Here is a 23973-nt window from a genome sequence, read left to right as displayed (position 1 = left end):
AAGCTTGAGAACTTGCTGGGAATCAGGCTTTGACTTTGTGTGAACCACAACTACTTTGTAACAATAAACTATGCTTCTTAGAACAAGTAAGATTATGTACTATAAGCTGTTTTTCTATCTCTAGGTGGAAAATGTTTGGACATTTTAACAGCTTCAGTAGTTTTTCATGTGGCTTTATCATTCTCTCAGCTTACCGTGTAGACATGAAGATTTTTAAATCCCTAGGGTGTTTTTACGGAATCTAAATATCATCCTGTCTCCCAGTTTAGTCCCTGGCAAGGAAAGGCTGGCTGTTTAATAATACGGTGAGTAAAGTGCAGTTGGAATGTTACGTTCCCTGATAATGGCTGCTGGACAAAACAACACACGAACAGTTGCAAAGCAGCTGAGGGAAGAGAAGGGATATGAGTGTATTTTTATCACTTTAAGATTTAGGAAAGTAACCACCGCAAAGATATGGTCCCAAGGAAAGAAATAAGAGAGCTAAGAGGTGTGGTAGTTGGAGGCAAAGTCAGAACATTCCTGTCCTTTGTCCCACAGTGTACTTCTGGCCATTCTTGTTCCCATGTAGAACAGCCAGTTCCTTACATTCTGATGGCCACCTGGCCATTCATGCTTTCATCCCGTTCATTCACTTGTCCGTTGTGCTCTTAGAGAAAATGCTAAATGACAAGACCGCGTGAGAAGTGTTCTAACAGAGGCCCAGAGACAGTGCTAAGGGATCTCGGAGGATGGGTAGAGAATAAATCAGAGAAAACCAGGATATAGCTGAATTAGCTCTTCAAAGGAAGAAGGATCAAGGCATAGTTGGGAAACTGCGAGTAGTTCAAGGAATGGCAGGAAGTGAAGTTAGGAAGTTAAAGTGTGGCCATGTTATGAAGATCCTGTATGTGCCAGGGTCAGGAACCAAACTTTATCTTGTAGACAGAAATAGTGGTGAGTTTTAGCCAAAGGAGTGTGACTTCACAGTAATGTTTTCCATCCTCTCCCCTGCTCCAATCTCCTCATCCCCACTCTGGAGAGCAATTTGACAACATTTACCAAAATTACAAATGCACCTGTATTTTGTGCCAGTTGTTTCACTTTGGAGAATTTATCCTATAAATACCTGCACCCATATAAAATAATGTACGACCAGATTTTTTCATTGCAGCATTGTTTGTAACAACAATAGATAGGAAACAACTTAAGTGCTCATCAATAGGTAACTGTTGAACCAAGTATTGTCCAATCATACAATGGAAAATGCGCCGCTATAAGAAAGAATAAGGAAACTCTTCATGTACTGATACAGAAAATTATTTAAGATACTGTTTTAAAAAAAGCAAAGTACCTAAGTGTATATATGATAGGCCAATTTTTTTTTTAAGGGTAAAGAATAAGGAGTATATATTTTGGGGGTCCCTGGGTGGCTCAGTCAGTTAAATGTCTGCCTTCAGCTCAGGCCATGATGTCAGGGTTCTAGGATCGAGCCCCAAGCCTAGATCCCTGCTCAGCCAGAATTCTGCTTCTCCCTCTCCTTCTTCCCCCTACCCCAACTCCACTCATGCTCTCTCTCCCTCACTCTCTTTCTCTCAAATAAATAAAACTTTTTTTTTAAAGTATATATTTGGGGTTTTTTAAAGATTTATTTATTGGGGGGAGGGGCAGAGGGAGAGAATCTTCAAGCAGACTCCCCACTGAGCACAGAGCCCAACATGGGGCTTGATCTCAGCATCCTGAGATCATAACCTGAGCCGAAAACAAGAGTCGAATGCTTAACTAACTGAGCCACCCAGGAGCCCCAGAATAAAAAGAATATATTATTTGCTTATTTTTCCATAAAGAAACTCTCTAAGAATAGATGGAAAATTAATGAGGGGCTACTAAAGGGGGTGAGGCAAAAACTGGGCAACATGGATGGCTAGACACAGGAGGCTTTTCACTGTATACTTTTTTGTGTACTTTAAGCATGTGAATGTATTGGAAATTATCTAACTATTGAACAAACAAAAGAGAAAGAGAGAGAAGCAGCTCTCTTTCATTCCCTTTTCCTCTGTAGGCTCATTCCTGCTTTTCTCTGTGTCAGGACTTTCTTTTAGGTAGATCTGTAGTTGTGGGGCTTCCAGTGGTTGGTTAAGTCAGAGATTACAAATCTTTTAGTCCATGGCGCAGGGAGACCTATGGCTGGCATCTAGGCTGAATTTCTTTCCTCAGATTTTAAGTGGCAAAGGCTAGGAGGTAAGGAGGGAAAGGAGAGAAAGAACCTTCTACTTGCTTGTCCCCGCACCCCCCTGCCACTTCTAGTGCTAAAGCCGTTGGGGGCTGGCTGTGGAAACAGGGGTTTGGGGGAGAAGCTGGGAGGCTAGCTTCTGTTCCTGCCATGGGCCAGTAGGGTGATAAAGCAAGTTGAGAACTACAAGCATCACTATTTAAAAGGAAAACAAGTGAGATATTCCCAGGGCAGTGAGAAAAAATGACAGGATGTACCTACAGTGACAAAGTGGCCAAAAAAGATTCCAGGTCATCTGGGCTACACTGCTGGGTCGCAGTCTTGCATCTTACTGGCCTACTGCAGCCTCTCAGAAGGCTGATCCCTAAAACTCCCACCTACCTAAGAACCCTCCCACCACTCAAGATTTATTTTAACCCACTAACCCTCACCTCGCTTGTCTGGTATGAAGACACGGTCATGATATTGGGATAAATGACAGAATCCATGGAAAATTAATGACTAAGTCTCTGATGTCACTCCAAAGCCTCCAGAAGTAGTTCACAGAAAAGAAGGCGGCAAGGGTAACACAGCCTAATGCTCTCCATACTCCTAAAGGAGTAGTGCTAAGCAGATTCTCTTTCCTTGTTAATCACATTCATCTTTGATCCTGAGAATATCAAGCTTGCAATGGGTAAGCGTAGGCCATCTGGCAGCTGCTATCACTAATATTTTAAGCAAGCAGTTGGATATCCTGGAGACTGAATATGGGAGAAGACCAGAAGACCAGGGCAGTCAGCAGGATGGGATGGGCAGAGTGATCCCTTTTCCCCACACTCTAAGCCAGAAGTTCATAGGAAAACGGAAGCAAGCTTGGGCCTCACTTTAACCAAGATGCTATAAAAAACTATGCTTATTCTGTACCATTAGAGGATAGAGCAAATGTACACACTCCTGGGGCTATAGGGATTGATAACATAGTCAAGGCCCCAATGGACGACTCCCCAACTCATAACTCCCCTTTCTTTGGGATGTGTCCTAATACTTGGGAGTGAGTCCCCAGCACAGTTGTTACCCTTTGGCCTGCCTCACTGGCAGCCAGGCTCAAGCGGTTTGCAAATCCTGCAGCGGAGGTTCCTAGGGTTGTCCTGGTCTCTGTGCTTTCTGACACTTAGTTGCTAATTTTCATGGGTTGTGTCATTTCTCCCAGTATCTTTCCAATCTCTTGATCCTCAGCCTTTCCTTCACTGATTTAAAATGCCCGAGTCATTGTAGAACATTTGGAATGCGTCTTGTTTTCAGAGGTCTGGGGTAATGAGTGGACAGTGATGACAATATTCCACACCCTCGTCCAAATCAACATAATTCCTCTCTTGAGTCACTAGAGCCAACCCTCTAGAAGATCCCACTGCTTCTACTCTTGCTTTACTCTATTTATTCTCTGGAAAGTACACACTGACATTTTAACCAGCTGAGTCACTTCTCTGACTAGAACTCTTCGATGGCTTTCCAGTGTTCTAAGAATAAAAGCTAAAATTTGCAGTTCGGTTCTTCCTGCAGTTCCTTGCCCAAACTCCTCCTGTGTCAGCACCAACACATCTGACAGTCCCCATCTGGAATCCTTTTCTCCCTACCCTGCCTCATCAGGGGACTTACTTGTCTCCAATTTAAATTATGTTTTTTAATGTAGTAGCATCTACTCGTTTCCTTCACAGCTCTTATTGGAGCTTGTAATTACAATATTCATTTTAGTGCCTCCATTTTTCCCCCAGCAATAGCCATAGAGCCTAGTAGAGAAACTGGCAGAGAGCAGGTACCCAAATGTTTGACAGATGATTAAATAGGAAGAGACTGGCATGGCTAGAGATGGTTGAGATATAAGATAAGAACCTAAATTTGTGTGCTAATGATAGGAAAGGACAAGGTAGATTTATTTTCAAGAGAAAAATCAGCAGAACTTGATGACAGGTGGTCGGAAGGAGATAATGCTTTGTTAGCTAAACATGCTAGCTAACTTGGACAGGAAGGAGTTGAAGAAAACAAAATTTTCAAGCTGGGGTGACTATTGGTTAGATTAGGGGGAATATGATATTTATGTTGGGTTTGGACACATTAGTGGGAGATGACCAAGGGACGTCAAAGCAGAATTGTTCAGAAAGTTGCAAAGGGGAAGCTGGAGCTCCAGTGGGCCAAGAGCATAAGAGAGAAACTCAGAGCAAGTTGTTCACAGAAGTGAGAATCAGAGAAAGATTTACCTCACTTATTGTTAATTTTCTTTTAATAAAATTTGTTATTTTGAAGTACCTTCTGCACCTTGAACCCACCACCCTGAGATCAAGAGTCGCACGCTCCACTGACTGAGCCAGCCAGGTGCCCCTACCTCATTTTAAAATAAGATATTCACATCAAAAGGATGGGTAGGGGGCACACCTCGTGCACTGGTAAGGACTAGCACCCGTATCTTTGATACATGAAGAAACAGAAATCCAGAGAAGCAAAGTGATCTGCTCAAGGTCACACAGCAAGTCAGTGACACCATATTCTCACACCCACTTTTCCTGACTTGGAAGGTCCAGTTTTCTTTGCATCAGAATTCAGGAAGCTTCTGAATTTTCAAACATGCCTGCTTTACAGTAGACACTCAATACCATTTCCTGATAGTCAAAGCAGAAAAATAACAGGCGGGAATTTCATTTCCTTAGTTTATTGAAGATGACAACAGACTGTTAGGCTGTGTATGAATTACAGCGAGTAGAAATCCAGTTCAGAACACGAGTTGTACATGAACAGAACATCTCTATTTAGACTCTTGCTCCTTTTATGTTAATTTAACAGAAGCTCTAAAGCCTTGGCAGAGAAAGTCAATAACAGCCTCATTAAAGTGGAAAATACCTGCCTTCCACTCTTCTGCTATGTCTTGAACCTTGTCTCTACCTTGTAAGCCAACTTATAACTTTTTTCCCTTTATTTATAAAAAAGAACTTCTTCCCTCCCATTTCATTTAGAAGGAATGCTCTTCAGTGCATTCAGACTTTTCCCCACAACAGCTGGGGTTTTTAGATACTGCTGTAAGTTGCAAAGTGCTTTCAAAACATCCCATACTCACTCCTCTCTCTCTTTCCTCTCAAATAAATAAATAAATGGGTATTTGGACAGTAATGACAGCAGAGTGTCAGGGTCACTAAAACAGCTATGCAATCTAAGAAGATGGAATGGGGAAGGTGGAGAAAAATAAGTGAAAAACCAGGAGCCTGTAAGATCGTTGAGCTCAACTTTGGAAACTGTCAGGGTTTCCATCCTTTGGTCCTCTGCTAATACAAAACAGGTGGGACACTAATGACAGTGCCTCTCTCCTCCAGTGTAGTGACTTAAGACTGAGGAGCTAGATATGTAATGTATACCAAAACTGGACACAGAGCTCAGATTTTTCTTTAACAAACCCCTGAGTTTGAATCTGAGGCCTAACCCTTAGTAAGACTTGAGTAGTATGGGGCCATTCCCAAAGCTCTTTGAAGGACAACGGAGCTCCTAGTTAGCCCCTCAAAACCGGGCTGGCCTACAGGACTTGGCCTCAGAGCCTTCTCTATGACTTGAAGGGAGAAGAGCCTCAGGGTCTTCTGGCCTGATCCTAAGTCTGAGGAAGAGAGACCAATGCCATGGGTCACTTGTTCCCTGCTCCCTCTGGCCCAGGTGAAGCCTAAGCTCTGGTCATTACCCTACAGCCCCTTCCACTTCCTGTGAGACTCCTGGCTATCTCCAGCTCAGTCACTCATCAGCTTCCGCCGACTGTGTGCTCCTTTCTGTTCAGCTTCTTGGGGCAGAAAAAACCAAGTTTTTTCTACCAGCAGCCAATTATGGAAAGACAGGTATACAAGAAGTCAGGCCCAGGGAAAAAGTGCTGTGGGCTCTTGTTCACAGAGCTACCAGCCCTCAGAACAGCAGCCCTGACAGGCGTTCTAGGTGGGGGTTGGGGCTACGGCAACGTAAAGAATACAACAGACATATTCACGGTCCCATCAAAATGCAGATTTTAAGAAAAGGTATGTTAAAGGTGTGTTTAAAATTAGTAATATGAAAAGAATGAGTGAACATATGGATATCACCAGACTACAGAACTCAGTGCATAATAAGAACATTCACACTCACACTCACACCCACAAATGGCCAAGTTTTCTCACCCCACTAATGGCAGAAATCTCCCTGCCCCCACCTTGATTTTAACAAAAGAAACTAAGGCAAGAGTTCAGCCACCAAGGAGGGTCCCAGCTCTGATGCAGGGAGGGGATGAGAATGGAGTGGGGCCATACCTTCACTCAGAACCAAAACAACTGTCTAACAGAGAACACAGTGGCAAGAGACCCACAACTAAGACGGTGGATGGAGTTTCTGTCTGCAGCTTAGGGTGGCATCGGGGACTTGCCTGAGCTTGAAAGATCATATCTGCACCAGAGCTAGGATGACTAAAAGAGAGCTTATCACATAAAAGGAAGCCAACAGCTCCTCTGACTGAATAAATGCTCTCGAAGCAACAGAGCTGCAGCCTCGCTTCTGCCTGGTGGAAGGCCATGAAGGGGCCTGGCTTAAGTAACAGTTATGCTTCTTTGCTTCAACCCCACCGGGGTAAAGAAAGTCAGTCTGTGACACCTTCAATGCCTAGACGATATCAAACAAGGAGGTCAAGGTGGCCTCAGGGTCAATGAGGATTCCAGGTAACAATGCTATTTCCACGGCCTCACAAAGACCTACATAAATTGGACAGGATGCCCACGATGCAGTCCCATTCTCTGCTGCTTCTCCTCAGGGCCCAGTCTGACTCCATTCCAGGACAGAGAGAGAAAACTCCATCCTCCTATTTCAGCAGCAAAGGAGAAGTCAGTTGGTTGCAAAAGGCCTGACTCAGAAGCTCCAGAACTAAAACAAAATAAAACCGGAAATGATACTAGAAATGCAGCTGAAACCAGATCTGGTCCAAGTAGAGAAGGCCACGGATGTCAGAAGAATCAGGTCTCACCGTCCATTCCCGACAGAGGCACTAGAAGCTTCACATAAGGACTCATATGTCAGTTCTGATGGAAATACCCGGTACCTACAAATTGTTACAACAGATTGGACCCCACCAACCTAACAAAGGTTGATTTACATGGACGTTAGACAAGTCATTAAAAAAAAAAAAAAAATCATAATGATAAGAATTGAAGGAAAAAAAAAAACCCAAGTGGGGAAAGTCCTTGAAAGGGTGGCTCAGTTCTGCATTACATGTGACCCTGGCCCCTGGAAAGAGGGTTTAATGCGCCTTCTTCAGGTGGCCTCCAGGACGGTGGCCTCTAGGGCCAAGGCTTCCGTGGGTTCCTCCTCGTAGTCTGACATGTAAGACTCCAGGCTCTGTTTGGCCAGCAGTTCCCGCCGGGCCTGCAGCCGTTCACACCGGGGACAGCTTCCAGACTTGAAACAAGCTTTATGGTAACACGCTTTACACTCTATTCGGGTTGGGAAGAGAACAGAGAAAAACTTGTATTATCTCAGGCTGGAAGTAAGTCACTGTCACAGCCCCTTCTCACCACCAAGGCTTGGTACGTCCAGGCTGAAAACAGGGAGTTGTGCAGTCAAATTCAACTCCTGTTAACAGGGGAGGCTGAGGGAAATCAATTAGCCTTGGGTTCAGTCTTGTTTGCCCACTCAACAGCAGGCACTGGCCCTTACCTTCACAGGTCCGGCACTTATGGAGCTCAAAAGGAAAGATAATGTCATCCTCATTCTGACAGAACTCACAGATGAAGCCCTTGGCTTGGCAGAGCTGGGGAGGAAAGGGACAGGCAGCAAAATGAGAGGCCTCATACCAGGGACGGGGACCAGGGGATGAACATGTGAGGGAAAGAGCAAAATATAAATAAGACTTGAGTGGGTTCTCAGGGGTTCTCGTGCCTTCTAGAAAGAGAGCCAGTTGGACTCGGGAGCCTGAGAGCCAAACTGGGGCCAGGACTGGGCAGTGTGAGACAGAGCTTTAAAGTGGCTATAAGAGAGCTTGAGGAACTCCAGCCACAAGAGTGGTTTGCGACGTGGGGACGAAAAGGAAGGAATGGTGCCACAAAGGGCTTCCTGAAGTCAAAATTCCAGTGTGGGTGATGATTCTATTTTGAAATAGGAACCACAGCCAATTAAGATAAAATGTGAAGACAAGGGCACTTCTCCAAAATAACACCCAGCCTTGAGTCAGGTTAGAGCGAAGTCTCATTCCCCCTGCTACACAGGATCTCTACATATGCCCTGTTTAGGCTTTAATTCCGGGACTATCACAGGAACATACACCAGGCATATTCTAAGATGTGAAATTCTAAAAATGGAACTTCTGAATTTCTGGCACGTTGGGTATATCAAGGACAATAATAACCTGCATCTATAGAACGAGGCGTACAAAATGCTTTCATGTAAATTATGTCATCAGTTCTCAAAAATCCTGAGAGGAAAGGACAAGGGGTATTATTATCTTTGCTTTAAAGACAAGAAAATTGAGGCTTACTGCAGAGAGGGCAACATATTTCCTCTGGTCACACCGATCGAAAATGATAAAGCAGAGACCCGGTCCAGATTCTAGCTCCAGGTTCTCCTCCCACATGAGGACAATTCTATAGTGAAGGCCCCACTCAGTCCTGCCCGTTACCCAGGGGCTATGCCAGCACCACATCCTCTTCGAATTCCAGGTTCTTCAGATCTGGATGATTTAGCCTTTCCCCAACCTAGGGAATAGCAATCCTGCCCGGTTTCTGTCATAGTGCTGACAGGCCATGTCAACTTCCTAGAAATGCATGGCAAGAACCTGAGTCCATCCTACTGTCCATATCCCTAAGGAAGAGCCCAGTTCCATGCTAAAGGGAGACCATCTCACCATGCATCGCTCTACGTGGGCAGCCCCTGCCTTGGTGAGCTCAGCAAGCCGGGGCCCCAACTCCCCCTTCCTGGTTGCAGTCAAGTCATTCAGTGAGTACAGGTGAAGATCCTCGGTCAGGTGGCCTGGAACTGTGTCAAAGGAATCCAGAAGCCTACAGGAAGTGAGGGGAAGTAAGCAGGCATAGAAAATGAACGTTTTGTGCAGTCCAGCAAAACAGAAGGATCCCTATTCAGAAGCAGGACAGGGAAGAGAAGGGTCCCAGGCAGAGCCAATGAGGGTGGGCAACACTCAGCCAGCCTAGGTGTTCTAGACCACCCCAGACCCTCCACACTGCTAGGTATCTGGATAAGAGAAGGGCCTTTTATGCCCTTCTGCAAGTGATTCACGCCAGCTTGCAAAGTGTGGTAGGTCTGCCCTGGATAGAAGAACCAGAGACTCCCCCTTCCAGAGAGAAGAACAGAGACACAGTTCCTGCCATAGGCTTCTTGTTTACCATTTCTGGAGTTGTCTGCAAATCTCTCTATTCTCCCTCTTCACATAATAAGGGACAACTGCTGGCGCATGTCTCTTTCAGAGACATTAACCCAGTAAGAGGCCTCTGGCCTCCACATAAGACTTACTCTTTGGCCAGTCGGCATGTCTTGAACATGTTCTTCATGTGATACAGCTGAATCCGCAGCAGCTGAAGAGGAAGATGTTGTGGTTGAGTGGGGGGTAAGACCAGGTATGGAGAAGAGAGAAAAAAACCATTAGAATGACCAAGACCCTTGAACCAAGGGGACCCAGAAGCTTTGCATGCAGCAGCCAGAGCCCAACGTTTCTCTATATCCGTAACTCAACAACTTGCTTTAAAATGACCTCCTGTCAGAGAGGCGCCCCCCTCTGCTTGGCTGGGCTCCCAAATCACATACACAACTGAGAGCCACTGAGAAATCCAGAATTTGAATTTCCCACCTGCTACCCTCTCCTTCCTTGAGTATACGTTCAGTGCAGGGAGAACTCCTGTTTTTGTCACTGAGTGCCATCTACGACTTCAGAGTGGAGGTGGGGAAGGGCGGGGACTGAGAACGTATGCAGAGAAAGCATGAGTGAGGAGATGGTTCCAGCTCTGACATGATGACAGAGAGGGGTGTGGTGACCCGGGCAAAGCTTGTATGAATAGAGGGAGGGAATGAGGGTTGAGGAGGGTAATCTAGGATGTTGCAATTCAAGGCTCTCACCCGGACTTGATTGAGCAGCTTGACCTTCCTATAGAGGGCACTGTTGATGTCCTGCACATTGAAAAGAGGATCGTTCCAGATCTTAATGAGAAGGTCCTTAGAGAAGTTGCTGACATAGTATTTGCTGAAGTCCCACTTGCGCAGAACCCGGCTGGGGATGACCATCTGGGCATTTTCATGGCAGCACTGACAGAAGTATTTGCCCAAGTACTCACAGTACCGCAGCCGCTTGATATAATCTGGAAAAACCAGAAAATCAAAGGTCAGATGTGGCTTTCCCATCTACAAGCCGGTGAGGCAGCACCCCTACCCCTTTTCAAAGAGCAGGAAGGGATGACCACCCAGCTCCATCCACCTCAGTATGCGCTCCCAAAGCTAGTAGAAACCCACGGAGTGTGGCCTGTGGTTTTTGTGTCCCCCCAAAGGCCACTGAGGACGCAAACCTTGCCAGAGATGGTAAGATCCAACTTCCAAGCACCTGGCCTGAAGTACCCAGTCTTCTTCAGTGCACAATGCTGGTAACGTGCCCACAGAAATAACTTCTCTCTGATTGCCAGTGACCTTGGCTAGACCTACCTTCCAGGTCCAGGCCCCTTCTTTCCCTTTCCTAGTTCTGCTCTGCCGCCTCCTCTCACTATCTCCCTGACCAGCCCCTCTGCTGAGTGTGTGAGGTGGTACAGCTGCTGGAGGTGGTATGGGGGTGCTAGGGGGGTGGGAGAAGATGCTCACCAGGGTCAGTCCGAATGCCACACCCTGCGCAGCGGTAATTCTGCTTGGCCACCGCGATCTTCCTCCTGAGGAGAGAGGGAGGGGACAGCTTTGGCAGATACCAGCTACATAAGGCCTCTGGCATGCCAAGGATAAGGAGGCAAAGACAGGGCTCCTGTTAAGTAAGTACGGGGAGAGGGGGAGCTCACATACTGTGTTTTAGAGTTGGACCCAACATACCCACTGGGAGAACCAATTCAAACTTAGGATTACTAAGTGAGGATTTAGGTCTAGGCAGGGACAGCCCCCAATAATGAACCACGCTTCCTGTACAAATGTATGAGATGAGAATAGGACACAGGGAAAGAACAAGAGGAAAGAAAAGCATCCATCTTAAGAGAAGAAAACCAAGAAAATCTCACAAAACTACTGGGAGGAAAGCAATAATTGGGAAGGCCAGTGATACCAGACATCATCTCCAGTTAGCTCTGGGAAGCAACAGGAGGAGCAGGAGTAAGACTTGTGACAAGACGGACAATCCCCTCCCTCTGCTACTGAGTTACGGGTGGAGGCAGAGACAAAAAGGTGAGAAGACTGCCCCAATAACCCAGAGGATGTATCCATTTCCCAAAGGACACAGACACTGGCTACTCACGTCGGAGCTGGATGAACATTAAAAATGATCTGAGGCCGGGGTGGGGCCCACTCCAAGTTGCCACGAACACGAATCCGCAGCTTGTAGATGTCAGCATGCTGCCCGTCATCTGGTGAGATGGGCAGTGAGTCAGGGATGGGCAGGAGCTGCAGGAGAAAAGCACAGGGTGATCAAACACAGATAGTCTGGGGGAACACTGACTTGACCCGTTGGCCATCACAGAAACACAGTTAATGACAGACATTTCAAGAACACTTCAGGTAAAGGCGTTCGAGGAACCTTGGCCCTTAAAACAAACCACGAAGGCACCAGGCTACTAGAAAGGTCGGCCTTGTGTTCCACGAAGCAAAAGGAACAGAAACGGCATTCCAGTGCGGTGGTACCCATTGCTGATGCTGTCCCTGAACCTACCCCAGGGCCCTTGCTATGCTATACGCAACTTGTAGAGCAAAGGAGAATATGAACAGTTCACTTTTTCAGTGTCTCAAAGGTAGTCACAACACAGAACTTCCGCCTCTGGGTCTGGTAAGCAGTCATATGGAATAAGGAGAATGAAGGAGCCATTATCTCTTATTTTGAATATTGCCAGGGAAAACCCAGGCAAGCATGTATTCATTCATTCATTCATTCTTTCACTCAACACACTTGTAACAAATGGCTTCTATAAGTAAGGAAAGAAATATACAGACTCACTCTAGAAGAGGAGTATGTGACCAAAGAGAACAGCATCAGAAAGGCTCACACCCTCCTGGAGCTGGACAGTGGGAGAAAAAAACAGCTGAAGAGGAGTGCCTGGGTGGTACAGTCAGTTAAGCATCTGCCTTTGGCTCAAGTCATGATCCCAGCTCCTGGGATCGAGTCTCACATGGGGCTCCCTGCTCATCAGGGAGTCTGCATCTCCCTCTCCCTCTGACACTCCCTATGTTCATACTTGCACACACTCTCTCTTTCTGTCAAATAAATAAAATCCTTTGGACAAAAAAAAAAGAAGGAAAGAAAAAAGGCTGATGCAGTCTACCTTCTGAGGGGCATCGTGCTCTGGAACTAGCCATTCCAGCTCTGAGGCAGCTGGGAGCTGCATGCCTTCGAACTGCTTCAAGAGTCCCATGGCCACTGCCTCCGCAGATGTGGAGTGAAGAAAGCAGTGAGAGCTGGAAAGGAGATTCAAGGAAGGCTGAGTGTAGAGAAAAGACAGGAAGATGGGAGCCTTCCCTCCAGGATCTGATATTATGCCTTGTGACTTCCAGGCTGAAAACATTCCCAGCACCCCCAGTCGGCTTGGCTTCTTTTCTTATCATCTTCAGACACACGAAGAGAGGAAAATATATTGATCTTATGGTCTGAAGACTTTGGCTCAAATCCCACTTAACAGCATTATATAGCACTGTTAGTTAAGGATTCTATATCACTTCCCTTCTCAAAGCTTCAGTTTCTTTAACTGCAAAATGGGGGTTATAAAACCTGTTTACAAAATCAATAGAGTAAAGCTGCCTTGCAAACAATAAAGTACGATTTGTTGCTCCCAAATGGCCCATTATTTTCCCTAGTTGTATCTACAATGTGAAACCGGTTCAATTAGATTTCATAATCAGAAATCATGATCACTGTTCTCTCTTTGGGGACCTGATCTTCTGGGGGCCTCTGGTATCAGCATAGTCAGCAGAGAAGAAACAATCCATACTGCACACTTTGCCTCCACCAGAGCCTACTCCGTTTAAACGAATGATCCCAGGGGGCTTGCCACCATCAGGTAGGCCCATCACTTTAACTTTTACCTTGTCTCTTTGTGAATGTGGCTACTTCATCTATGGCCTTTCCCATCCATACACCAAGAACTGGGTTTGTTTCTCCATATACCTAAGGTTTTATTGGGGGTAGGGAGAGTACTTACAAGGATTGAGAAGAAGTGAAGGATTTGCTGTTTGAAGCTGTGCTCCTTCTGATGTCAGCATCTAAACGGAAACCAGAGATAAGGGGAGCAGGAAATGGGAAGGGAGGAGGTAAGGGATAGTAATGGAAACCATTCCAAGCTTTTGCCAGCCCAGCACTCAGGGTAGGGACTACAAGCTACATTCTACACAGGATAAGGAGCAGAGACCAAGTGAAGCTCTACACGTAATTTATAGTTTGGCTCTGTTCAAGTCACAACAAGGCTGAATTAGTGACATTATGCACAGCATGGAGACAGTCAAAATGGCTACAAATCGAGGTGGGAACACAAACTCAGATTTGGTGCAAAACAGTGAATGAGAAAAGGAAGCAACCTAAGGCACACAGGGACACACCCTCTATCAAGCAGAAACACAAAGAAATTATTCCAATCTCTCCCTCGTTCTCTAAATCTCAAGCCCTCTTAAATGATAAAATCTCAAGATAAGAACTGTCTAGCTCTTTTTTATATCAACATCGGACTTAATGCAGAAGTTGGATCATGGAGGTAACTCATATGATGTTAGGTGGAACTGGAGCTTTGCTCCTAACGTCTGACTGCTATTGCTACTGCTTCCGAATGTGCGAAGTCTTCTGTATCCTTATAAAAGTTTCATGGAAGGATTTCTTTTCTGTCTGGTGGAACGGGAATAGAACTTCTCTATGACTTGGCAGCTCCTTGGATGCCTGGTAATCAACAAATGTTCACGGAGATACTCAACATGATCTTTTCTATAGAACTCTAAGGCATAATGGCAGAAATCTATGGCAGACTTTCCAAAGCCCATTTCTGCTAAAGGATTTTGAAGAGGATTCCTAATAACAATATGCCTGAACTCCAAGGACCTTGTCTTCCCAAATATGTTTGATGGGGAAAATGTGAAAGAGAACACTCATGTTCAAGAAAGGCAGATAGAGTGTATTCAAGTCATGAAAACAAGACTGTTGTGGTAAGTCTCATCCCTCGTTTCCTTTGATGCCCGCTGGAAAGACATTCTTTTCCTAATTAAAGCTACACAATGATCAATTTGCTGCATTTGAGCCCCTCACTAGAGCTTTAGTTGTCACTTGGCAATTGGCCATAAGTAGCTCAACTGTTCTTCATGCTTCTTCTGTATATATATTTTTATATACGCCACTAGATCATAAAATCTCCTTGTGAGGAAATGAGAGCTTGTCTAATTCTTCTGCTTGACTCAAAATACTTAGTACAGGGCTCTGTATATACGCCCTGTATACTCAAAGAATATTCCTAACAAATCAATGTTTTCAAAGCTATATACACAAGAGAGAAGAACTGATATCTGTCAATGAATTTTCATATGCTCTCTAAGCACAGAAAAGATTTAAGACAGCAACAAAATTTTTGACTAGTAAACAGCAAATTCTCTTTTATTTAACAAAGTTCACCTAAATCACATTTTCTATCTGACTTTATACCACCAAAATCCAGATCTCAATACATTGCTAGTTGCCTATTCCATTCTAAATAGTACTAGTGAAGGAAAAAATAATTCTAGGCAACAGCAGACCTTCACAGACCATTTTGTTTGTAGCATTTATATGAATAATACTTATACTGCTTTGAATTTGTACATAAGTCTTGTCTTGCTCTTATAAGCCTGACTGTTTTGTACATAATAAGTTTTCAGAAAATATTTCCTAAATCAATGATTAACTGGCTAAAAGAAAAAAGCAAATACCAGCTTGCTGGGAGTGACAGAAAGAAAAATGAGAGAAAATCTTAGATATCCTTGAATAAAGAGCTAACCAATGTTGCTACTGTATGCCCAGGCTATTAAAGAAAATTCTGCACATCAGAGAGAAGTGGTGATAATTCATGGTTGCTAAGGAAACCATAGTCTTTGAAAAACTATTTAGTAGTTCTTCAACCTCAGAGAAAAGAAGTTATTTTTTTCTTTGAGAGGAAAAAAAAAAAAATCATTCTCTGCTCTTTGGAATATGCAGTCTAGTCCTACTTTACCACTTTTCTTCTTTTTTACCAGAGGTTATGATGGCTTCCTACCTAATCATGAATACTTCCAAGAGCGTGGAGGACCACACAGGTTTGGCTGTGACACTCTCACCCTGGGAGCAGAGAGGGAGAAGTAGCCCCTGACATCAAAAGAGACATCCCACCTGACACTGGCCAAGTACCGCGAAGGCCCTGTGGGTCCTGGGCCTCTGCTGCATTCTGCCGACTCTCTGGTCAGTTCAAGCATGTAATTACATTAATGTGGTTGTACACTAGTTGAAGATCTGGATGAAAATTAAGGATTTTTCCAGGGTCCAAGACAGAAAATTAAGAAGTAAAGAGCAGAGGAGACCATTATGTTAACCTAATTATGAAACTTTTAATTGATTCTTTGAAAAGGATCTGTTCCTAAGAGAACAGATTTCAAACGCACCTGATGCTTTAGATAAGGTTATTACTACTGACTGAAAAAATTCAAAATGACATGCTATAAGAAATTTTGCATGCCCAGACACTGGTATTGGGATGATCAGGAAAGAACTGGTTAAAACCTCAGCAAAATCTGCAAATTTTTAAACAAAGTGAGGTACAGGAAGAGATTCGACTTCAGAATTTACTGGCCAGTCTGACATTGGTTTCCTTCCTGCTTTCCTTCCAGCAGATAAGGTGATACCCAACGCACTAGAAGGCCTAACTCCATTGAATTTGCTGTAACTGCTGACTAGATAGGAAACATTTAAAAATGGAGAATCACAATTACTCTGCTTTTTAAAAAAGAAAAAAAATATTCAGAAGGGCAGTGTGGGAAGAAGCAACGAATTACCTGAATTGGACATAATTGAAAAACTTGTCAGAAAACATGGTTTATAAACTTCTGTCTTCATATATTATGCCAGTTATCAACTTATTGCCTTTCAGCTCCAAACCTGCCCTCCTTTTTGTCTGCTCCATGATGATGGAACTGGACTCATAGAGTGGCCCTCCGCCAGACGGCACCATGTTAAGCCTTGTCAGGAGCTGGCACCGTGGGGACATTGAGGAGGAAGGGGTTTCTCTTGCTGAGTCTTCTGTGCTCCTCTAGGCAGACTCCTGCATATAGGACACATGACTTTCCCCTGGGGAAGCACACCTTCATGAAGGTGGCGTTCTAGCAGAATGCCACTGGCGGAACTTCTCATAAACAGCTTCCCCCGGCACCTCCTGGGAAAGCTTCAGGCAAGTGCCACAGTCTTGGCACCTCCCATGCACCACCTTCCCCAGCGTCTCTCAGCTCAGTTCTGAGTATCTCGGCACCTCCCTCGTGGCTGCCTCTGCCAGCTCCCCACAGAAGGGTTTTCTGGTGCTGTTGGCCTGGTACAGCATCCCGAGGCCCTCTCTTAGGGCAGCTCTGCAGCCTTAGAGAACGTATCCACCTCTAGGGAGCCAGGAGGTCTGGATCTCAGCCTTGGGGATGTGGGTATCTTCTACACGTGTTCCTTCCTGGGTGCTCTCCCTCGGGCCCAGGGATACTGACTGCTACCTGTATCTGCTATTCCTGTATTCTTTAGAGTTCTTTTCATGCCTTATGAGCCAGTCTCCTATTACTTCAGTCCCCCATGACAGTTAATAATTCTTATTTTAAATCTTCCCTATTCAAATTACTCTGTGGTTTCTGTTTCCTGATTGGACCATAACCAGATATGTGCATGCGGAAGACAGAAATTCTAGAAGAATCAACAAAGGAAGATAAAGAACAATTGATAAAGCTGTGATAAAATGGGAAGGTGGGATAGAGAACAAAACCCTAAACCTCAAAAGGTTGAAAAGACTGTCTGGCATTGGGAGCTTATGAACGACCTCATACCAGTGTGGCAGATACCATCAGAAGGAACTGATGAAATAAAAGCAGCCAGAAGCAAAAGATCACATGTTGTAGTATCCATTTATAGGAAATGTCCAGAAAAGGCAAATCTATAGAGACTGAAAGCAGATTAACAATGGACTGGGGCTTGGGGTGGGAACAGAAATTAACTGTAAATGGACACAAGTAATCTTACTGGGATGATATAAATATTCTAAAACTGGATTATGGCGATGGATGCACAACTTGGTAAATTTACTAAAAATTACTGAAAGGAGTAGGTTGATGAATATATAGCTTTCTATGAATAAGCTTTCTGTGATCACAAGGTTTATATCTACTTTATTGCTAGGAGGAAGTAATTTCCAAATCTATTTCCTTCAGAAACACTTCTGTTCCATATGCTCTACTCAATGAATCAGGACCTAAGAAATTACCATCCATAATGATGCTTAAGCATTTAAATTTTTCCAAGGGTGTTATAGATTTTAATGACCTTCCTCTGAAAGTATCCTGAGAGGTTCTTCAACAGCATAAATCACTTTGGATGATCAAAAAGATACACATCTGTAAACCTCCGAATATAATCAGAAGACTTCTAACGAGAAGCATAATGACACCTTTTAGAAAGAATTTTGTACTGTTAATAAACCAGAAACAGATGAAAAGGAACAGAAAGCAATAAAGAAGTCTAGAGTAAATAAAGATGAAATGTAAATGTTATTTTCATAAATAAGAATCCATATGTAGAAAGAAGGTAAAACAAGCTACTACTTTCGAGAGAACTTGTTCTGATTGCATTCCCTCTAACTCCCATAATGTGTTAGGATTGCGAGTACAAGAAAAAATAGTTTTTTAGCTGAAAAATGTTTCATATATGTAAAATGTATAAATGTATAAAAATGTATGAAAAACTTTAAAGCTCCCAAAATGGGGGAAGAAAAGATGCCAGGAAGACCAAATAAAAGTCTGCCTTATGGTTTAAAGCAGACTGAACACGCTCTGACAAATGGCCGGCAGTCAATCAATGCACCCACAAATGGATTGTGGTTGTAAACACATAAGAAACCAGTTAAACAAGTGATAGGATAATTACTTCTCAAGCAAGGGAAGATGATGTTGGAATAAATTACAACTGTTTGGGGATAGAGAAAAATGAGCCTAAATACCCTTATTTCTTCAAATCTTTACCTAATCTTACATAAGTATTTCAAATTCTAGTGGCTGACACCATCAACAGTTAAAATGAAATGTTTAGGGACGCCTGGGTGGCTCAGTTGGTTGGACTGCCTTTGGCTCAGGTCATGATCCCGGAGTCCCGGGATCGAGTCCCGCATTGGGCTCCCAGCTCCACGGGGAGTCTGTTTCTCTCTCTGACCTTCTCCCCGCTCATGTTCTCTCTCACTGTCTCTCTCTCAAATAAATAAATAAAATCTTAAAAAAAAAAAAAAATGAACTGTTTAGGGGCGCCTGGGTGACTCTGGGTTAAAGCCTCTGCCTTCGGCTCAGGTCATGATCCCAGGCTCCTGGGATCAGCCCGCACTGGCATCGGCATTGGGCTCTCTGCTCAGCAGGGAGCCTGCTTCCCCCCCCCCCTCTTCCTATTTGTAATCTCTGTCAAATAAATAAATAAAGATTTTTTTTTAAATGAACTGTTTAATAAAAAGTCCTGAGTTTTGCTGGTGTGTGTTTAAAAGCATTTTGAGTTGAAAATTGCTCCTTTCATTTAACCCCACCTACAGAAAGCCTACCCATTTGAATCATAAAACAATTACTAAGGCGAAACATAAAGCAACAGTAAATCCTAATCATATACAAAATACCAAGAAGAGATAGCTTTCTGCAAACTGACTCTGCAAATTCAAAACTCTAAAGACACATTCCGCTTCCATACCATTCTATCTGATTTTTGCTGTCTGAACATGTAGCCATGGCTTAGCTAGTGGTTTGAACTAAAACCTCTTCACCTGACCATTGCTTTCTAAACTGTCTACTACCTCCATCAGTCGTAATGACCACTCAGTCTATAAATATCACTGTAGGGAAGGATCAACAAGGACGATCTCAGGAAGGAGGATTACTGGGGGTCATATGAAGAAGAAAATGAGCATTTGAAATATTCTTTGCTGGCTCAAGTCTGGTTTTCCCCGACTACTTCTCTAACCCTTATAGACAGGTGTCACAAGATAGAGGATGTACATAAGCTGATGCGAACATTCACACACATGCATGTATGAGCACACCCACACTTCCAGCACAGGCTACCTGAAAACATCGAGGCCATTGACACTGAGAGTCCGTTCTTTGACATGTGAGTCAGGTTAGATCCTTCGCTACCATCTGTGATAATGATTATAAAAGGGGGCCCTTTAGTATTCAGACAGGAGGTAAATTGATGAGAATGACAGTTCTGTACCATATGTTCCTAGAATCAGGACTTGACGTTGCTCCAAAAGATGAACTGCTTATAGGATCACATCCACAGGTGGGCACTCAGTATATCCTGGCACACAGTCACTGCAGCTTCCCCAAACCAGCCTGGCCTTAAAGACCTCGAAAGACAGTCGTTCTCAATCAGGGGAGATTTTGCACCCTTGCAGATATTTGGGTGCAGGCCGGGGAGGAAGCTAAACATTCTACGATGCATTGGACAGTCTGTTACAACAAAGAATTATCTGGCCTAGAGGTTGAGAGACCCTCCCCTAAAGTCTTTTCCTTTAAGGATTTCCATCCTGAGCTGACCAGTTAGCTGCCTCAACAACTCCTCTGGGGCCACAAGTGCGACAACAGCTTCCCATAGGAATGCATTCCATGCCTCCGCCACAGGCTGTTTCGAATGGGGTTCCTTCTAGACTGAACAGCTTCCCGGGGCTCCCTGCTTTGCTGCAAGGAACACTTAGTAGTCAAGTGGGCTGCTCCACACATAATGAAGCAGTGTTTTGAATTTACCTTAATATTACCCTCGTGAGATTCTGCTGATCCGAGAGATAGGGCAGAACCCTTTATTTTTTTCTAATTTGGAGATCAAGTCAATCACAGATTGTGGTGTAAGAAACAATACAGAGTTGGTCTCTGCTTAGTTTCCGGCATAGAGCTCCTAAAACCTTGGCAATTTCCAGAGTGATACGAATGTCTTTTGTTATTCATAATGAGTTCCTTTCTGTTATATCTGAATTTATGCTAATGAGATAAGCTTGGGGAGCATCCAGATAACTTCAGGATGGGGCTGGTTGCCAGAAGAAAAACCAACCACTAGGTTAAAGGATTAGAATTTTTAGTCCCTCCCCCATTGCCCCGAAAGGGATAGGGACTGTAGATTGAGTTCGATCATCAATAACCAATGATTTAAGCACTCATGCCTACTTATGGAATGAAATCTTGATAGGGACGCCTGGGTGGCTCAGTTGGTTAAGCAGCTGCCTTCGGCTCAGGTCATGATCCCAGCGTCCTGGGATCGAGTCCCACATCGGGCTCCTTGCTCAGCAGGGAGCCTGCTTCTCCCTCTGCCTCTGCCTGCCATTCTCTCTGCCTGTGCTTGCTCTCTCCCCCTCTCTCCATCTGATAAATAAATAAAATCTTTTAAAAAAAAAAATAGTTAAAAAAAAAATAGTTTAAAAAAAAAAAAAAAAACAATGACACGGTGACTGTCAGTGGGAGAGCTACCTGGTTGGTGAACATACTGATGGACTGGCAGTCTGGCCCACCCTGAGTGCACGGACACAGAGGCTCCTGTGCTTGGGAAACTGGGCCCTTGCCCTAAGTACCTCTCCATCTGACTGCTCATTTGTATCCTCTGTGATAAAAAGTAATCTTAACTATAGTGTTTTCCTGAGTTCTGTAAGTCTACCTAGCAAATTATGGAAAATGGGGGTTGTAGAAAACCCCTGCATTTGTAGTTGGCTAGGGAGAAGAGCAGGTAACCTGGGGACCCCATTTGTGGTTGACATCTGCAATGGGAGTATTCTGTGGGATTGAGCCCTTAAACTGTGGGGTCTATACTACCTCCACGTGTTCATGTCAGAATTAAATTGCAAGATACTCAGTTGGTGTCAGAGAACTGGAGAAATATTGGAAAACCACATACAAAAAAAACCCCCAAAATGGAGTTTTAAGTGGCGATTATTGTCATGAACAGAAATCAGATATATTAAAGAGAACAAAGAAGGAAGACTACCTAGAGACCTGGAAAAATATGTCTAAAAATTGTATTTCTGAATGGGGAGGAAATCCAAGTACCATCAGGTACTTCCAATATTACTATTGGAAGTCTGTGCAGGTGAAAAGTAAATTACCTCAATTCCCTAGATTGATATAAACAGATCTATAAAAAAAGATCTATTCATCATCATCTTACAATGGGGAATTACAGATACAATTCACCTCTATAAAAAAATAACTCCTGGAGGAAAACTTATGTCCCAGAACTGCTTTTTGGTTTGTTTGTTGCACTGATGGGAACTTGAAGAAATTTATGATTTGCAGTAATGGATTAATCCACTAATCATGGGCTAACCTGATTTAATGCAACTGCTTTCCCAGATTAGACCCCTTCCCCTTCTCTGTGCATATACTTACAACAACTACTACTACGACAATGAGGGTCTGTGATTCTGCTAAGCAAGTAGCACTGATAGAACAGAATAAAGCTCTACTTCCTAAACTTCATTTTTTCCCCCGTTTTGCTTTCTCCCCCACAATGACTCTTTTTGTCCTTTTCTCTTAGGATTATAACAAAGCTCCTTTTAAACATTTTGGAACAATTTCAATTGTGTTATGGAACACAAGAGAAAAGGATTCTAATTTCAAGCAGGTATGGGCCAGCCCTCGGCTGTGAGCAGGAGAAATCAGAGTGAAAATCCAAGAGAAAGGTGCAACTGAGACCCATCAAGGTGACTCCAGCAGCCAGACCACTCTGAAGCACTTCCTTTCAGTGTCCTCTGCTGCTTAAATTTTACTAGAAGGGTTTTGTTTTTGGCAAGAGAGGCTGTCTCTTACAACCACTGACAACATTCCAAAATGGGCCAAATTGAAGATTCTCTATACTTAGGGAAAGCGTCTCAGTCTATGACTTCAAATTGAAAGAAACAGGTAATGAATGTGGCTTGAAATAGCATCACTCCTTACCTTGGATTTCAAATTCATCAACCTCGTCTGCAGAGCCAGAGTCAGAGAACTGCGTTGAATCACGCGAACTAAACTGGGAGCTGCTAGAAGTGACCCGAAAGCCTGCTATGTTTAAAAAAGAAAGAAAGAAAGGTAGTAAGTTGGACAGAGGGAGGCTACCTGTTCCAAGGGTCACAATGAAAGGCACCTGGTATGCCTTCAGCAGCAAAGGAAATAGAACCTTGGCCAGGAGTGATGCTGGGGGAAATGGAAACAGCTCTTCTTGCTGGGTGTCCCCCATTTTATTCCCCAAATTTTGAAAGTTTCACAGAAACAGGAGGTATTAGTGTCTCAGAAGTGGCTATGGGACCAGCAATCTCAGTTCTCATACTGGAAACCTATTTTTTGGAAGATATTTCTGAAGTAGAAAATGAATGAACTCTAGGACTCTGGGTCTGACAGGAAAAAAAAATTAGAACAACATAAAAAATATATATATTTCTGACAGCAGAGGAACCCTTGGCTTGGTTACATCTCAGAGAGAGACAAGAAAGGAAGCACACGAGGTACCAAGTCTTAGCCCGAAGCTCTGCAGCAACAGAAATAAGGTGCTCGAAGGCCCACTCACTTCCATGCTCAGTCTCCTGGTACATGGGGAGTAGGTTTTTGGTGCGGATCTGCTGGCGCCTAAGGCGGATCTTCTGCTTCAGTTCCTGGATCTCTCTGTCGCTGTCCTCCTCCTCTTCCTCCTCCTCTTCTAGGCACTGGCTCATCATGTTACACTTCATGAGCTCGATGGCGGCAATCAAGGACTCTGAGATGCTGAAGTGCGCATTCTCCTGGGGGAAGGAGAGCACCAAAGAAGCTGATGAGTGAGGGGCTTGATGTGTTGAACCCCTCACTGGTTGAAATGCTGGAAAGCAGAGCTTCTAACACACACATTGCTTTCATTCAAAACACTCCGGGTGAACAAACACACCAAAAAACTGTTCTACTTCCTCTTTGCTCTCAAAACTGCCATGCCTGGCCTTTCTGTCCTACTTTCTACATAAAACTATGACAGAGAAGACATCCAAAATTTGGTATCTTTCTTTTTAGGTCTTTCCTAAAACCATACTCCTGTAGACAAAGCATTAAGGTAAATGTAATAGCTCAGGATAAAGTACTTTATAAGTTCTAAAATGCTACAGAGACATTATTCATTACATATCTGAACATATTAGAACAAAAGAGAGAAGCTGATTCTGGAAACAGCTTTGACCTAAGTTCCAGGGTCAAGGAAATGACAACCACGTGGCTAAAATTCAATACTTCCCAAGGCAGCTTCTAACACAAAATTAGTAGTATTTTGGACTCAGTGAGGAGCAGATACCCCCTGAAAAGTTCTCTAGAGATTGAACTTGTTGAGCTCATCTTTACTCTGAACTCACTTTCACCTGTGGTCTTTGCTCATCTTCCTGCTGTGT

The 23973-nt window shown here is 43.9% G+C and overlaps 1 protein-coding gene and 1 long non-coding RNA gene across 14 annotated transcripts in view; one reads left to right on the top strand and one right to left on the bottom strand.

The window, feature by feature from the left end:
* Positions 1-4879: 4879 nt before the first annotated feature.
* The window catches only part of RUBCN (rubicon autophagy regulator), a 55062-nt gene continuing 35968 nt past the window's right edge, over positions 4880-23973 (bottom strand). For 4 of the 12 annotated variants that reach the window (XM_032336131.1, XM_032336161.1, XM_032336197.1 and 1 more), the window contains 12 exons: positions 23136-23346; positions 22529-22633; positions 19670-19744; positions 13552-13612; positions 12679-12811; positions 11661-11806; positions 11027-11091; positions 10298-10536; positions 9698-9759; positions 9075-9228; positions 7892-7985; positions 4880-7668 (listed from right to left, as the gene is read on the bottom strand). In XM_032336131.1, the coding sequence (XP_032192022.1) occupies positions 7490-7668; positions 7892-7985; positions 9075-9228; positions 9698-9759; positions 10298-10536; positions 11027-11091; positions 11661-11806; positions 12679-12811; positions 13552-13612; positions 19670-19744; positions 22529-22633; positions 23136-23346 (1524 nt within the window). In that variant the 3' untranslated portion in view covers positions 4880-7489. Of the gene's footprint in view, positions 7669-7891; positions 7986-9074; positions 9229-9697; positions 9760-10297; positions 10537-11026; positions 11092-11660; positions 11807-12678; positions 12812-13551; positions 13613-19669; positions 19745-22528; positions 22634-23135; positions 23347-23973 lie in introns of those variants that run through there. The other 8 variants (XM_032336139.1, XM_032336168.1, XM_032336154.1 and 5 more) reach the window with 5 other exon arrangements.
* Positions 14393-16301, top strand: LOC116586361. Of its 2 annotated transcripts, none has more exons than XR_004284003.1 (3): positions 14393-14539; positions 15596-15797; positions 16223-16301. It is a non-coding gene; the product is annotated as an uncharacterized LOC116586361 (long non-coding RNA). The 2 variants fall into 2 exon arrangements; XR_004284005.1 differs by having other exon boundaries at positions 16226-16274.

Source organism: Mustela erminea, chromosome 1, assembly GCF_009829155.1.
Source record: "Mustela erminea isolate mMusErm1 chromosome 1, mMusErm1.Pri, whole genome shotgun sequence".
NCBI lineage: Eukaryota > Metazoa > Chordata > Mammalia > Carnivora > Mustelidae > Mustela > Mustela erminea.
Note: the sequence above shows the minus strand (reverse complement) of the source record. Positions and strands in the feature narration are given on the sequence as shown.